Source organism: Scardinius erythrophthalmus (assembly GCF_964197995.2).
Source record: "Scardinius erythrophthalmus genome assembly, chromosome: 20".
Classification (NCBI taxonomy): domain Eukaryota; kingdom Metazoa; phylum Chordata; class Actinopteri; order Cypriniformes; family Leuciscidae; genus Scardinius; species Scardinius erythrophthalmus.
Genome location: NC_138240.1, coordinates 11,754,224 through 11,771,170, shown reverse-complemented (window position 1 = coordinate 11,771,170; position 16,947 = coordinate 11,754,224). Strand labels below are relative to the sequence as shown.

Here is a 16,947-nt window from a genome sequence, read left to right as displayed (position 1 = left end):
AATAATATAAAGAGGTTTTTTTTATTAAAACTAAAATTATAAACGATTAAAGGTGTGTTGAGTATCCCATATGCTATGTATTGTTGCCTAGGTAGAGTGCTCCAAATCAGCCACTTATGAGGTTTCCGTTAGAAGCCAGCTTCCTATGTAGGTACAGTAGCTCACTAGGTTTTGGAACAGAGCTCAAGTGTATATAAGCATTAGTGCGCGACTATCTCTAGTAAGGGTGATTACTGAGATTAATGACTTCACACACAGGCTTCAATCTCCCTTCCTCTTTCAGCCACACCAATCACCTCCTAAATGACAGCTGGAAGACAGAGCCACAGGACCCAAGGGCACCAGGGCCTGTCTTCTAGCTCTGCACCTCAACAATGTTTACCCAGCATGCTCCCTGGAGCCAGGCCAACTGTCAGCAGTTCCATCCCACAAACAACTCTCCACCATTAGAACCCAAAGGATGGCCAAGGCGACCGCAGGAGCTATTAGCGGGAAGGGCAGTTAGGGTTCTAGTACCAGGGTTAGCGTTTAAGCTGCAGGGAGCAGATTGTTTCCAGCGCATGTCATTCCTTTATAACGTGATCCAAATGCTACAATAAAAAGCTACAATATGGGAGCGTGTTTAAACACCCACACACAGCGCTTGGCGTTGAGTTTTAATGGAGAGCACGATCTTAATGAGGCTTTTCAACGTAAATACGACACGCTTGAGTGATGGTAGAAATAACGGACCTTGGCGTGACCGCAATGACTGAGCAACAATATTTTGCCACGTTTACCGGTATTGTTATGTTTGACTCGAGCTCTCTGTATTTATTACATCATTTAAAAATCAATATTGACAATGTATCGCCTGGTAGCCCCAAAACACAGGGTACAAAAAAGGGTGTTCAAAAAACACTAGTACAACCGTGTGCTTCTCTGCAAAAAAAAAAAAAAAAAAAAGTAGGCAGAGGGGGAAAAGAAAAGAAAGACGGACTCATAACAAAGGAGGAAGAAAAAACAAATTAGAAGACAGGATGTGAGGGAAGATAGCTAGGATTGGCACGGGAGAAAAGAACATGTGAGGATGTAAGTTAACAGGGAAAGAAACCAAAATAACACAACCAGGGCAAAGGAAAATATGATCAAAACCCTCTGTGTGACCTTATGTTTCTAACACAGGGTGATTTACCAAAAACGTTGCCCAAGATCTGACCTCAGGGATGCTTTGACAAGAGTGGCAGCTCCCTATTGAGAGAGGTTAGGCTCTCTCAACAGGCCAATCATCACACGAGAGCGAGATAGATAGGTGGAGTGAGGAACTGTCAATCAAAAGCTTTCTGAGAGAACACCTAGGGTCAGATGCACATAGTACAGTAAGGAAGGAGAAAGCTATTGCGAGTATCAAACATACATGCGGATGTTCAATAAGAAAATATCTAATGCTATTTTAGAATACATTAGTCTTTATTTTATGGTAAAATGTTTAATATTGGCACATATTATTAGTATTATAAAATAAAACATTTAAACATTTATTTTAAATGATTAATTAAAAAATTGGATAATTTTTTAATGAAAATGTGTTGCACATACAGCAAATGAAAAACAAACACTCAACATCAATTTTCTGTCATTATTTATTCACCCTTATGTAATCCCAAACCAGTACACTTATTTTTCCATACAACAACAGTTCATAGTGACCAAAGGCTTTTAAGCCTCAAAATTCAATACAGAATCTATGGCACAATTTTGTATGTCGATAACATCAAACGTTCACAACAGTTCAAAAGTTTTTTTTTTTTTTATGTTTTTGAAAGAAGTCTCTTGTGCTCACCAAGACTGAATTTATTTGATCAAAAAATACAGTAAAACAGTTTTTACTGTGAATTCCTGAAAGGAGATCATAGTAGTTGTACTGATGTCGGACAGGAGGTTAACTTTGTGAAAGTTATTGTGAAAAACTGTAGCATTGCTACAGAGTGAGGGCAGTAAATTAAAGCGGCAGTTGAAATATGTCATGCCAATGAACCAGATCGCTCTTGCCCCAGCCAAAAGTAAAAAGTGCACTTCGTTCAAGCCCTGTGTTGCAAAATGAGCAAAGGATATGGATTAAGATCTCACAGGATGCTTGCCAAGCATTAGAGGGTGAGGAGGAGGAGCTGCATGGTAGAGTAATTGCATTTGATGTCCGCAAAGGACGTTAATTAAGTTTGACTTCCTTTAACATATAATGTGGTTTGAACCATGAATCAGGCAATATGGACAGCATGGACTGGAAACTGCAGCTGATTTTACCGATAAGGTAATGCTAATGAGTAAAGCATGAAGAAATGGGAGAGCCCTTTTAATATCTGGTTTCAAGGATCTGCTATATCCCGTTGTAAACATTGCCGTTGCAAGCGATGCCTACACTGGCCAATGTGAACGGGATGTCGTAGTAGCAGCGCTCACACAAACCAGCACATCTGGTCAAGCTTCAGGATCTACTCATTATCATACAAAATGACTGATAATGGAAATGGCAGAAGGGATGAGTTGTGGTGGAAATCAGAAATGGGAAGACAAGCAAGGTTGAAGGAGGAGTGATGGTTCCCATCTGTGCGGTGCAGCGAAGTTTGTCATAAAAAACCCTGCACACGTTAATCAGAGGCTGTTTTAAAGGACATATTCAGAACTTCACTGTCGGGCAACTGGTTTTACTTTAGGAACCAGATTGCGAGTGAGCCTACATGGTACCAAAATTGCTTATTTTAAACCTTATTTCAAAATGAAACCTTAAAAGTCAACCATAATTTTTTTTAATGATATATACAGTATATATATACAGTATATATATATATATATATATATATATATATATATATATATATATATATATATATATATATATATATATATTAATCTAATAATAAGTAAACAATACACAGTAGTTAACATTTGAAGTGGATCAAAACCTTTCATCAAAGTTATACATGAATTTTGAACAATACCCGTTCTTGTCTTAGGACAACTTTGATGAACTTTCTTGATCCACTTCATATATATATATATATATATATATATATATATATATATATATATATATATATATATATATATATATGACATATAACCACTACGACTACTAATAATATTAATAATAAAAATAAATACTGTGATTGATTGATAGATGGATGGATGGATGTACAAAACCTTGTATTTCTTTCACCACTAAATGTAGATTAAAGGTGAAAGCTGTAAAAATGCCATGAATCGACCACTGAAACACATTTACGAGAAAATCAATATGTAATTTAAGTTTGATATGCACAGACACTGCTTATTACCACTTCACGCTTGACTCTTCACTTGAAACGGAGTTAGCTGAAGTTCACAGTCTGACCCACTCAAGAAAGTCTGGACAAGCGAATTTCAAATGGGGCTCCCACTCCAAAACAACCACTTATGCATCATTTGGCCGTCAAAGCACAGGGCAATCTCCCTCTCTGACTGTGGGGATTAAAGGCAGCCTCTTAATTGCTTCCTTTGAGGGCAGGGAGGATTAGATCAGAGGCAATGCAGAGGTGATGAGGACCCCGGCGCCTAAACTGGGCCAAGACTACAGTTCTCCCAGGATTCCCCAGTGTAAATCACTGCGCACGAAGCAATCATTAGCATGAGACCCAAAAAGGACTTCTGGGAAGGGATTTCAAAGACTTATGAGGCATCAATGCTGTCGCAGAGCTATTTAAAGAGGCTAAACTTTAAGAGTTATGTGTTGAATGACAGTTAGGGGAATCAGGTGTTGCACAGTGCATCTACATATTAAAAATATTTTTTACCAACACTTACACCAAGAAATGTGTCAAGTGGAGCCTAGTCACACAAGCTTTCCCTAAGATCGGCTAGTCTTTCCAACAACCAGCTGAATAGATGATTATAAATATAAGTCAAAAGTCTACTACAAGTCGCTCTTGGCCCAAACAAGCTAAATGGCAAATTAGTACAGTTTATTTCAGCTTACAACAGATGCAAAACCCCACACATCCTGATCGTATGAGCTACTGTGAAGAAATTAGAAAAAATGAATGTTTATGTGTGTGGTTTAAACAAGCCAGGAGGGGTAAAACAAGGGGGGGTAAACAAGCAGTCTCTGCTGCTGCAAGGCAAGACAGACAAGACATTATAAAGCCACAACCCACTACACAGACACCATGTGCTCTGAAAGAGATACACAGGCATCAGATGTGACACAACAGCACCATTCAAAACCAGTTGAAAACGATCACATATTCAAAAAACAACCAGTCTTTCAGTTGGCACAAGGTAAGGAGAGCTTATAAATCCCCTAAAATGAAAGAAGTGCATATACATGACATAAGTGTCAACATCAAACACTGTGAACCCGATGTGGGTCATTCCTGTTATGCAGCAACTATTATTTACTCTGAAAAAAAATGTGCTTGCATTGTAATTGAATTGAATTAAGTATTTCTATAAAAAGAGCTCAGACACAGAAATGTAGCTACTGTGGCCGAGCGTGGACACTTTAATAACTTTCTACATTAATCATAAATTGATTATTTACATAATGTAAAAAAATGAAGAGGACAGAAATAAATGTTTCATATTTTTATATTTTTGAAAAACTTATATTATCATAACAATTTAAATAATTTCAACAAACAAACTTTTTAGCATGAAACACAATACTTTCTAGAAGATTATGGCTTTAACTAGTTAAAGCCATATTACAAATGACAAAGATAGAAAGTGATACTGAGAACATAAAAAAAAATCATTTGATTACTAATAAAACAATATTCCCAAGAAAACATCTTTGTTTAAAACATTTCCTTTAGAGAAAAAAAGGAATATTTCTTAATTAAGTTAATAATGACAAATGTGGCAAACCAAAATAAAAAAATTAAACAATAATTAAATTATTTAAAATGAACCGTTATATTCACTGTTCTACATTGTAAAAAACTTATATGATTTGCACCTTTAAAAATGTATCCAGTATATTGAATCGTGTATGATGGGACCGTTATAATGTACTGCATAGTAAAAAATGACCCATGCATATATTGATTTGCATGTATTGTGGCTTAATGTGTGTGTCCAATCTTGGGCACTGAAATGTTATGCCTTATAGAGGATGTCAGTGTGTGACCTGGGAGGTTCTGCCCTCTCCTCTCGTCTCTGTCTTTCATCTGTCACTTCTCTCTTTCAACACTTTGATCTGTTGCTCTCTGTCAAACATCCCTCAGCCTTAAGATCTCATGCCTCTATGGAGCAATACCAAAGCGGCTTTAAAGTCAGACAGAGAGAGAGAGAGAGAGAACTATAGTACTCAGGTTCTTTCATCGCCTTCCCCTAGCTGAGTAACTGTAAAATGCACAGCATAATTCAGACAGCACGGATATCTGTGGACGGTGCAAGATTGTGTGATACACCAGAGCTAAAAAAGTACCAGAAATATAATGTCAAAAATTTCGCTAACTGACCCAGATGACAATGTGCTGCTATTCAACACAGTTTGGACAGCGAGACACGAAACATAAATTTGACTCATAACTGTTTCACTATAAAACAAACACAGATGGGATGTCAAGTCATTTGCACTCTTATTATAATCATTATTATATAAAACTATATATAGTCAATATTTGATATCATTTATTGTAATATATAAATATAAATAAAATAGATGTTAAATATAATATTATATAATTATAAAAGTCTTCCTTCCCCTTAAAAATACTACCCTAAAAAAGGATTATTCACAAATGCCTGACTTTGAGTGATTGAATCTGTTGACAGCTGGCTGCATCTCTGTGCAACTCTCCAAAACAGTAACAGCGAACGACTTCCAAAACCTCAAAGACGTCAGGGGGAAACCAGAGGAAGCCCCTCAAAGGGTAAATGACAGGCCGAATCGCCAGACTCATCAATTCAGCTAAAACATGGTAGCCGGAGAGGGAATTTTTCTGGCTGAATAACATGTCTTCAATTGTCTTGTCACAACACACCACATTAAAGAAGAACACTGCTGTCACAAAGAAAAACTTCTTGTAAAGTTAAGACACTTGCGTCAGTGTGTGTAGAAGTGCGTATTTTTCAAGTTTCATTTATTGCGAAGGAGTTTCAGTAACGGCATTTAAACAAAGCTGTCAACGGTAAAGAAAAATGAGAGTGTCACTTCCTGTTCGGGGGGGGCAGCTTCTGTTGTCGTCATTTCAGGCATCCTTCTGAGTCAAGATGGAAAATGATACCAATTTAATTTCCCATTTGTGGTCACAAAAGCATTAGTTTAGACACGTATTGAAAGTAAACTAAATCAAGGGGATTCCAACCAAACTTGATAAAGCTTTCAAATCTGTGCCAAAGCTGACACTTTGATGTACCTGGTTTCAATCGAATATTTCGGTTTCGATCCCCAAACAAGTTCTTTACGGTAGCACTGTACTCAGTGACTTGCTATATAATGTCCAATTTTGGGCATGTCCATTTTTCCATTTTTTTTTTTTTAAATCAATTACAGTTTTATACAAAAATGATAGTTTCCATACTGGATACTAATACTTTTGAAAATGGTGTTTTGGAATTAAAAAATGCATCTTATTCACTATTTTTCCAGTTTAGTTACGTGCTAAACGTGTCTTCGGTATCTAAATTAAAGAGATAGTTCATTTTGTTTTTAAAAAAAATTTACAATGTAAAAAATATGATCAATAAGTTATGGCAAACAAATGTTTTTCTATTACTTTTGACAGATTTTTTAAATTTAAGTAGATGAAAACCTTTAACTGTGAAATTCAGTGAGCTCCAGTGTTGTTTTGGACCCCATTGACTTTCACTGAGTAGAAAAAACAACTGAAACATTCTTTAAAATATCTTCTTTTGGGTGCCACAGAAGAAAAAAGTAATACGGGTTTGAAATGACATATGTGTGAGTGATAATGACAGAATTTTCACTTTCGAGTGAACTATCACTTTAATATTCATATTTAGCGCATTGCCACACTGGAATTAGAGTGAATAAGGTGCATGCTTTTACACTGAAATCCCACATGCAAAAGTTTCGCAACTGTTTAGAGAATCCTCCCCTCACTGCAAATCTCTATAGTCCTCATAGTGGTCATTGGCAGCTGTGTTGAGGTTGAGAAATGAAGCTGACACTCTCCTTCACACACAGCCTGGCAGAGCAAGACAGGGTGAGTTAAGTCAATGGAGTTGTCTATCTGCACTGTAACAGCTAGGGCAATGGCATTTCAGAGGAAACATTTTTATAGGGCTTGAGGACACCGTCGGTCTATCACACACAAATGTTCTCACTTTCAATCTCCCGAAAGCTTCAAACAGATTCCCTGCACTTCTTCATTCATTCCCTCCATCTATTATCTCATATAAAGAATCTGTAATCCAAGACTCCTGGCGAGGTTGATCCCGCTAGAACCTCAAACACTTTCTCTCTTTCACTCACACACACATACTCCAATTAGTAGCGGTTTAGTTGAGTCTGACCGGCAGTCAGGGAGTCACAAACAGTGGTATCATGTAAACGCCTTTCTTTCATCATAAATAAAATGTGTGTCTGCCTGACAAGTCAAGGACAAGAGCCACTCTTCAAAATCCACTCTTTAAAATCGAATAAAAGCAGAGTTTCACACTCGTCAAACGTCTGGTAAATTGGGCCTCCACGGCTCAGATAGTTCAGGTGGCCACTATTAAATTTCCACTAAGCAGAAATGCGAAGAGTTCCAGATGGCTTGAATGATGGTGACCTGTAACAGCGGTTTGAGATACAGTAATGCATGAGGGGTTTATCAGGGAGTCACTGTTTAATCAGCGAGGAGCCATGTCTGGTTATCAACCGCACTCTTCAGGAGGCTATATAAGGTCGAGGAGTACGTGTCATACACACTTCTGATCGAGCTGATGTTAACCATCAGGTGTAGTTTATTATGAATGCATTGCACAGCTATGCGTGTTGATAGACGACATCGTCCTGTCATATCACCAGACTCTAATATTTATTAGCTAGAACACGAAGTTGAAATATTTGATTAGACCATTCTCTCAGGATAGAATCATATGAGGCCCAATTAAGCAACAGATTTATTAAGGGGTGAAAAGAAATTCCAAAAATGAAATATAATTCTGCTTGTCCAATCAAATTACTGTAGATGACTTATTTGGATCTTACACTGTGATTTCTAAGTATTAATTTTGGACTCACTGAGCACTCTTCTGGATGCCCAGTCCCACTGACTGCGGTCTCAGGGGCGGTCAGCGTATCTCACGTGGAGTGGAGCAGTAAACGTGTTGTGAACAGTCAGTCAGCTGTATTCTGTCCGGCTGCCCCACACATTGATCTGACAGATTGATTACCATAGAGCTGCAATGCTTCTGACTTTCATCTGTGACCTCCCTCCGTCTGCATCTCTCTCTCTCTCTCTCTCTCTCTCTCTCTCTCTCTCTCTCTCTCTCTCTCTCTCTCTCTCTCTCTCTCCATATATTTTACATTTATCTATCCATCTTATAAATGTATACACTGTAAAAAATTATCGTAATTTTAACGGTAAAAGACGGTAAAAATGCTACAGTGAAAAACTGTTAATTGGTTAACAGAAAGTTTCCTTACTACATACGGTAAATAACTGTGATAGATCTAATGGTACATTTAATGTAATTTTACTGTAAAATACCGTTAAATTTACAGTTTTTCAAAGTGGAAAAGAACAACTCATTGTATAATTTACAGTGAAAAAACGTAAATTGACATTCCCACAATTCCCTGTGTGACACTTCACATTTGATGTATTTTTGTTGAAATAACTGTTTCTTCATAGTTTTCTTCGTTTTTTTCTAACCAGTTATGTACATTAGGGTTTTATGTTACATTTAATGTTGTTAAATTAATGTTTATTGCATTTTTTAAATTTCATGTGTGCTACCGTGATGGTGTTTAATGTTTGTGTGAATGACACTGTGCAGCGTCTATATATTAATATTAATTTTCTTATGAAAAAGCTGCTTGTGATGAGCTTTGATTGATCATGTGACTGCTGTGATTGATCATGTGACTGCTGTGATTGGTGATTATCAGTGTATTACAATGGTACAAAACAGATATTAATACTTTAATGGGACGGTTAATTCACATTATATAAGATAATAAAATATGGTTTATTACTGTAAAATTTAAGTTAAGTCTGTGAAACCAATAACGTTGCTACCACATTTTTGACGGTAAAGTAAATTCACATTATATCAGATAATAAAATACGGTTTATTACTGTAAATTTTAAGTTAAGTCTTTAAAACCAATAACGTTGAATCCGTATTTTTGACGGTAAAGTTCTGGCAACCACAGCTGCCGGTTTTGTACCGTAAAAATCATGGTTAAATTTTTTACAGTGTACATTATTTGATTTATTCATGCTCCTTACTCATGCTGTTTTATTTGTTCTGTGTGTCTTTTGCTCAGTTAGTCACTTCATATTTCGTTTCCCCTTTCTCAACTCTCTTGGTTATTTCATTTATTTCTTGGTTTTCACTCATTTCATCTCTACTTAATTTAGAAACTATGAAAAAAATATAGATATATACCATGGTAATGAATAATTGCCACATTCATGTTCTGCTCAGAAGTTTAAAAACCCCTGGCACAATCTGTGGCACAGAAAGCCATTTCAGAGTTTGCACGGATAAAAACATGCAAAATTATGCCTTATATGAGTTAGATTAAGTCTTAACGTAAAGAGATTTGTGAAAATGGGATGTGTGTCAGATACGCGTCATGTGCGGCAGGTATTAAAGTCATTAAGGATAATAAAAGAACAAAAGAAAAAGAGAAAATCACTCACTGCTCTTTACTGAATACGTTTTGTAGCTTTAATAAGGATTAATCTATATTTAATTTATGTGAAGACTGTGAAGTGTTTGATAACTTCATACAATTTTTGTATATTTCCTAACTGTTAGACTTACTCTGAAAATCTTAAAGCACTGTTTACAAGGTTACATGGGTCAAACCCAACATAAACAATAACTTTTTTTGTGTATATTGGCAGGGCAAGTAAAAATCTGAACTTGTCTGACTGGGCCCAAACATATTTTTGAAGTTGACTTAAATTAAAAGTTGTTATATTTAAAGCCTTATAAATGTTAAAATTGATAGCTTTCAATCCTACTGTAATGCTGAATGGATATAATTAATGGCTAAAACAAAAACATCTATTTAATAGAGACATCAGTGACACTGGCCTTCTTTCATAAAAAGATGCCATTAAACAACTGTTTAAAATACTGTCTTTATGTTGTTTCTACATTAATTTGGAGATTCAATGTGAAATTATTAAAATATAAAAACATATTAAAAACTTTACTTTGCTAGGTGTGATTAATTGCAATTAATTATAGAAAAATGTGTGATTAATTAGTTATTTTTTTATCTGTTAACTATTATATATATTAGCCTATTTACAAATAAATGATTCTTTAAATAAACCTTTTTCATTGTCTTTATCTCTCTCTTTAAAAAAAAAAGCTAGACATCTAACAGATAGGACCCTCATGCAACAGAGCAAGTTTTTAGTGGTGTAAAGACAAACCGTGTCAAAAGCTGACATGATATAATGGAGCTTTGATTCCTCTATGAGTTGTTACTGAACTGAATATTGACATATTCCAACTCCAAGGGTTTCTCCCTTCAGACAGAGAGGCTGCATGTCAGACTCTTTTAACAAGAGTGCTTTCTCTCTCTCAGGAAGCGCCGTTTAGAAAGCAGGCAGTATTAAGCTAACAGTTATTTACTGTAAAAAGCAGGTCTTTCACCGAAATATCTAAAGAATCAGTAAAGTGTGAAAAGAAAGTTCTGTGGGGTTGGAACACTTTGATGTTTCTTCATAAGACCCGCAAGCTTCAGCCAAAGTCTTGTTTTGTTTCAGGAAATCGCACCTTTAGCTGTCAGTAACGATATCTTTGCTTTAAGGGGTGATATAATGCCCTTTTCACAAGATGTAAAATAAGTCCCCAGAGAGTGTATGTGAAGTTTTAGCTCAAAATACCCCACAGATATTTTTATAAAGCATGTTAAAATTGTAAATTTTTGAGGGTGAGCAAAAATGCATTGTTTTGTGTCTGTTCCTTTAAATGCAAATGAGCTGCTGCTCCCGGCACAAAATTTCAAAAACTTTTAGCCTTTTATGTTCAAACTGGATTCAGACAATGATGGAGAGACTCAAGAAGAAGTGACATCATGTAGAATAAAACAGGACGTTTCTGAATGGTTAGTTGATGAATTTATGTAGATTATGTGTAGTTATCTTCTAGTCATTGATTAGCATATTCTGTCTTGATAATCTATAAATCGTGTTCAGGGGGCGGGGTTTATGTAAATTTTAGGGTTGGTGATGTCACTAACCCTGAAGGAATGTTGTGTAGTCCCTACAAGCCGTTTGTTGTAGTCCTTAAAGTGATTTTAAAAGCAAATATCTCCCTTTGTTTTGAACTTTGAGCATTGTAACTTTGCAGATGTTGTGTATGCTCAAACAGCAACATTACACACCACTAAAGTTTGAAAAGTTAAATCATAATCAACCACCCCTTTAAGTACATTGAGATACAAAAATCTGAGACACCAGTGAAAAAATTTCACTATTCTACTTCAACTTTTTCAAGAGAAATTATAATATCAGCATAACAACCTGAGAGAAAAGTTGTCTTATTACATGGTTTGTATCTCTTATGCTTTATTGACAGTACTCAATCTGCATAAACTGACCATCTGACCATCTAAGAGAGTTCACATGACCAATGTCACAAATGTCGATTTACTTATTTGATTAGTTACCTAGAAATGCAGAACTAAATCTGAAAAATGTCTTATTCATTTTACATTACATTTCTTAGTTTAAACTATACCCAAATACTAAAAATGTGTGTATTTCCAAGATTAAATTAGATTAAATTTTCAATATGGTATCAGAACCCCATTGTATATTTGACGTAACAGCTTATTACAGAATTATTATAACGTAACTTACGAAAGCAATTATTACTGACATACCTGTAGAGTACAAGAGAGTTAAAAATGTTATATATAAAAATGTATATATATATTTTCTAAAAAAAAAAAAAAAAAGATAAAACATTGAAAAATTCTCCTGTTATACCCCAACATGTGCTGCTTTTTGCTTCACAGGCTGCTGGCCCTTTAAGAAGATAAGCACGCTGAACACCTCCCCCTGTTGGAGGCTGACAGCGCTGTGAACTTGACCTGAGCTGACCCTCTTTCTCCCACCCCTCCCAAATTTCCGCTGCCAGAGCACTGGAGCACATTCCAGCTCCTCAGTGTTTACTGAACATGTGTATGTGTGCGTGTGTGCGTGTGTGTGTGTGTGTGTGTGCGTGCACGTGTGTGTTTGCTGCATCTTCCTGCTTGGCTGACTAACAGCGCATTCTCACATGTAAAACAAATGGATAGAGAGTCTATATGTTTTATTGCCTCTTTGTTCACCGAACACGAAGGGCAGGATACCAGGGCCTGGAGACTGAGCCTCAGGCTTGATATCTGGCACAGATGGCTCCAGTGCCACCAAACCAACTGTGTCTTCTGGTTCGCTCAAACCACCATCCTGTTTGTTTTGACAAGTGAAATATTTATTGTCCCAGCAAAACCTTCAGAGCTTGAGAGTTATAAAAAAAGATCAGAGGAGGACTGGGGCACAAGCCAGGTCATGTGACCCTGCTGGAAACCGATACGGCAAAAACTGAGAGCTAGATAAATCGTATATCTCTAACGAGGCTGGTAGCCTAATCTTTCAAAAATGTAATTAATTTGATCATCTTTCGAGGGAGCCGTTTCCCCCCGAGAGACTTGCGGTTAAATCGTTTTGCGAAGCGAATAGTCTGTTGAATGAGAGGAGGGGGGCAGTAAGAGTAATGGCCACTGTTTCTCGACCTGGCCGCCATGCGGGACCCCCGCCCCACCCTGCTCTGCGCTCCATTAGCAAAGATACCGAAACAGAGCTGAAAGTTTCAGCGCGCACACACACACTAATACACACAGCTGCTGCTGCAGAAACACTGCCGGCCCTGTTCAACTTCACCGAGATGAATGGAATTTGAGCATGCCTTGCAAGTGAAAGATGGCCCTGTGCCTTTAAGCGCAAATGCTGACTGTATGCCTCTTTCACTCTCGCCTTTCTTTCAGCCACTCCCCCTTTTTCTTTTCCTTGCGCTCCCTCTCCTTCTCTCTCCGTGGTGCTGCCGTTAGTAGAAGTGAGGGAGAACGGACACAGTTCCTTATCGGACTGTTTACAACAAGGAGTTTGTAGGCTATTAGGCAGGTCAGGTGACATGCAGGCTGCCTGTCTGACCCAGACAACTGAGGGTGAAGGTCGCCTGAGGGGGCGGAGAGAAAAAAGGGGCGGAAAAGAGAAAGAACGAGAGAGTAAGGGAGTGAAAGACAGAGAAAAAAGGCAGGCAGCAACCGTAGATTTTCAAATGCTTGGCAAGCATTTCTATCCTTCTAGCACTATTGTTTTTGTACAACAGATGACTAATAAAAGTTTTTAGTTCCAAAAAGAGCTAAAGAACCAAATTGTACGTGTCGCCAAACAACAAACAGACTGGAACACTAGAATATGTGAGTGGAATGGTGTGACATCAATTTAATAAACTACCGTTTTAAAGATTTAGATTTATTTTTAAAAGAAATTAATACTTTTATTCAGCAACAAAAGATTTTATTTCAAGTAAATGCTGTTATTTTGAACTTTCTATTCATCAAAGAATACTGAAAGAAATACTGAAAGAAATGAAATACGGTTTCCAAAAAAGAATTAAGCAGAACAACTGATTTCCACGTTAATAAAAAGTTACTTGAGCACCAAATCAGATTATTAGAATGATTCCTGAAGGATCATGTGACACTGTCTGAAGTAATGGCTGCAGAAAATTCAGCTTTGCCATGACAGGAATAAATTACATTTTATACTTTTGAGCAATTCTGTACTCTGGTCTGAAGTGATACAAATGATAAAAAGTTGTTGGACTGTTTTTCAGTATCATATTTGAGGACTGGAACTTACTGCTATATAAAGAGTTTTGAGAGTCAATCAATTCCATTTACATGTCTGATTGGTATGTATATATTTAAGGTGCACAAACACAAGACTCTTCTGTATATATAGATTTAGAGTACCATGAAAAAGAGAATACACAATCAATTCCAACATCATTGAGACCTGGTAATTTAATAAAAGGTTTGGAACACGATCTAGCACAGAGAGATGCTATCGCAACATTCACACATAGGCCTACTTAGAACGTTGAGTCACTCTAACTGCCACTGTACTGAACACACACACACACACACACACACACACACACACACACACACACACACACACACCATCCTGTCACATTGACCACTCAACTGAACTTCTATGCATTTTGCACATCCTCAACATACACACCCCACAGAGACTTCTACAGAATTATTTCTGAATTACAGTGAACGGTTTTACTTTAAAGTTATATTTATAACTTCTATGTAGTGTCTATAGACATCATCTGTGGCATACTGTTAATTACCACAGAAAATAATGTTGACTCATGCTTTACTCATACTGGTTTTCAAAAAGCGGAAGAGCATAAATGTGAAGTTTGTCGTTGAGTTCAAGAAATTTGCAGTAAAATCGGTTGTTGATTAAGCCGTTAAATTGCTTGAATCATCTTTCTGAGGTCTGACTACTTTTCTAGGTGGATGAACTTCTGGTTACGGCTTATCGGTTTGAGTCCAGTGGCTGGAGTTTGCTTTATGGATAAAAACAGCAGGTATCCTCGTGCAAATACCAAGTTACTAAGTTTACATTCAGTTTATTAAAGTTATTATTAAATGTATACATATATTAAATTAATATATTTTAAACAATGTGCAAGGTTGCTTGTTAGGCTTTAACTGTAAGCATATTACAGTAAATGCTTTATAAATTAATTTTTACAAACTACTTTTTTTAAAACAATTATTAAATTGGTAATGTTTTTTTTAAAGTGGTCTCTTATGCAAACCAAGGCTGCATTTATTTCATAAATACAGTAAAAACAGTACTATTTTTAAATATCATTTCAAATTTCAAATAGTTTTTTCTATTTGAATACATTCTAAAAAGTATTTTATTTCTGTGATGGCAAAGCTGGATTTTTAAAGCGTCACATGATGCTTCAGAAATCATTGCTGATTTTATGCTCAAGAAACATTTATTATTATTAATGTTGAAAACAGTTGTGCAGCTTAATATTTCTGTGGAGTTCAGGTTTTTTTTTTTTATTATTTGAATATTTAATGAGTCAATTTAATGAGTCCTTGCTGAATAAAAGTATTGATTTCTTTCAAAAGAAAAATCGTACTGACTGCAAAGTTTTGAATAACAGTGTATATAAAAATATAGAAATCCTGCGTTTATATGAAGTTTATCTCTGCATATGTATCCTTTGAATACCTGCAAAATGATTATGGTTTCATACTTCAGCAGAGACAGGTCACAGGTTAAAAGTCACAGATGATGAATACAGGGTTAAATGGTACATCAGCTCGTGTATCCCAACAGCTTTCATAAAAGTTCTATTTCAACAAAAAACATTTAGTAACTTGAAACACATCTACCTGCCTGTCAGAGCAGACCAACTTATTTTAAATGATTTACAGTGTTTGGCTCTGCTTATGTTTTAAACTCCCTTTCTTTCTGTCTGATTAAAACCAACTTCCGGTCGGTGATTCTGACAGCACAGCTCTGGTTTGAAAAAGTCGACAAGTGCGGTGCCTAACGGTGTATTCTGTGGCCTGCAAGCCAAAGCTGCACTGGTACCAAGCAGCACAGGATGATGAGTCAACAGCTTTCTCAGAAAAGCGAGCCAGAGCATCTTTCTGTGATTTACGCCACATACCAAACTGCCACTCCACAAGCTTAAGTTTTCTCTGTGCACAACAGGACTTCCCAGTATTGTCATCACGGTTCAGCGGAAGCGTAGTTCTGAGAACCATCCTCTCCCCCAGGTACTGAATGGGCGAGGATTTGTTCACATGTGCGAAACCAATGTTTGTGAAAACCAATGTGTGCAAACTCACCTCTCTCCTGCACAAAGTAGGCGAGGTAGAGGTCCAGCTCTTTGACGGACACGCTGATGTGATGGGGCTGGACGCAGAGAATGGGATTGGAGCACTGGCCACCTTTGACCAGCCGTTCCCCGTCCGTGCTCTCCAGCGGGATGCCCTTGAACAGAATCACCATCACCAGGTCCAGACGCCAGACCTTATCCGCCTGACGCAGGCAATCGATGCGCCTCATCTTCCCCTTCTGGTCTGGGTTCGAGAGGACGCAACACGGAGGCTTCTTCCCTGTGATGGACAGCACAAAGTCCTCCCGACACTCCGGCCGGATGTCCTTGCGGAGCTTTGCGAGGAGGCGTGACGCCCACTTTTGTTTGACCTCGGGCTTCTCACCCAAGAGCTCGTCCTTGACGGCGCGCTCTTCATCCTTGGTCATCCGCTTCTCGTGCTTTTTGAAATATTTGCGCTTGCGGGCCTGCAGGTTGAACCAGGTGTAGGCGAAGGCACGCACATGCGGCAGCAGCGCCTCGATGAACGGATGGAATTCATCCTGGAAAAGAACAGCAAAAGACGAGTTATTCATTCTGTTGTTTACTCAATGCGGTTTCTGACAAGCAAAAGCCACATCTGCAGTTCAATTCGAGTACAAAGAGGAAATGAATCATCTTGGCTCTTTTCTGTATTGACGCATTTATTGAAACGCGTTTTTTCCCATTCTCTGTTGTTTACCAAAACAGAAAATGTAAATTCCAGATTCAATTTTTTCTCAAAAAAAAAAAGTCTCAATGATATTCAACAGATTTCAGAGTTAATTGTGTTGAGTTTTCTATCGCACCCACAGTCCTCCATTGTTT

The 16,947-nt window shown here is 37.2% G+C and overlaps 1 protein-coding gene across 4 annotated transcripts in view; it reads right to left on the bottom strand.

Moving 5' to 3' along the window:
• Positions 1-16,947, bottom strand: part of nfic (nuclear factor I/C) — a 91,251-nt gene that overhangs the window by 46,231 nt on the left and 28,073 nt on the right. For all 4 annotated transcript variants that reach the window (XM_081349236.1, XM_081349237.1, XM_081349234.1 and 1 more), the window contains exon 2: positions 16,112-16,643. In XM_081349236.1, the coding sequence (XP_081205362.1) occupies positions 16,112-16,643 (532 nt within the window). The remainder of the gene's footprint in view (positions 1-16,111; positions 16,644-16,947) is intronic.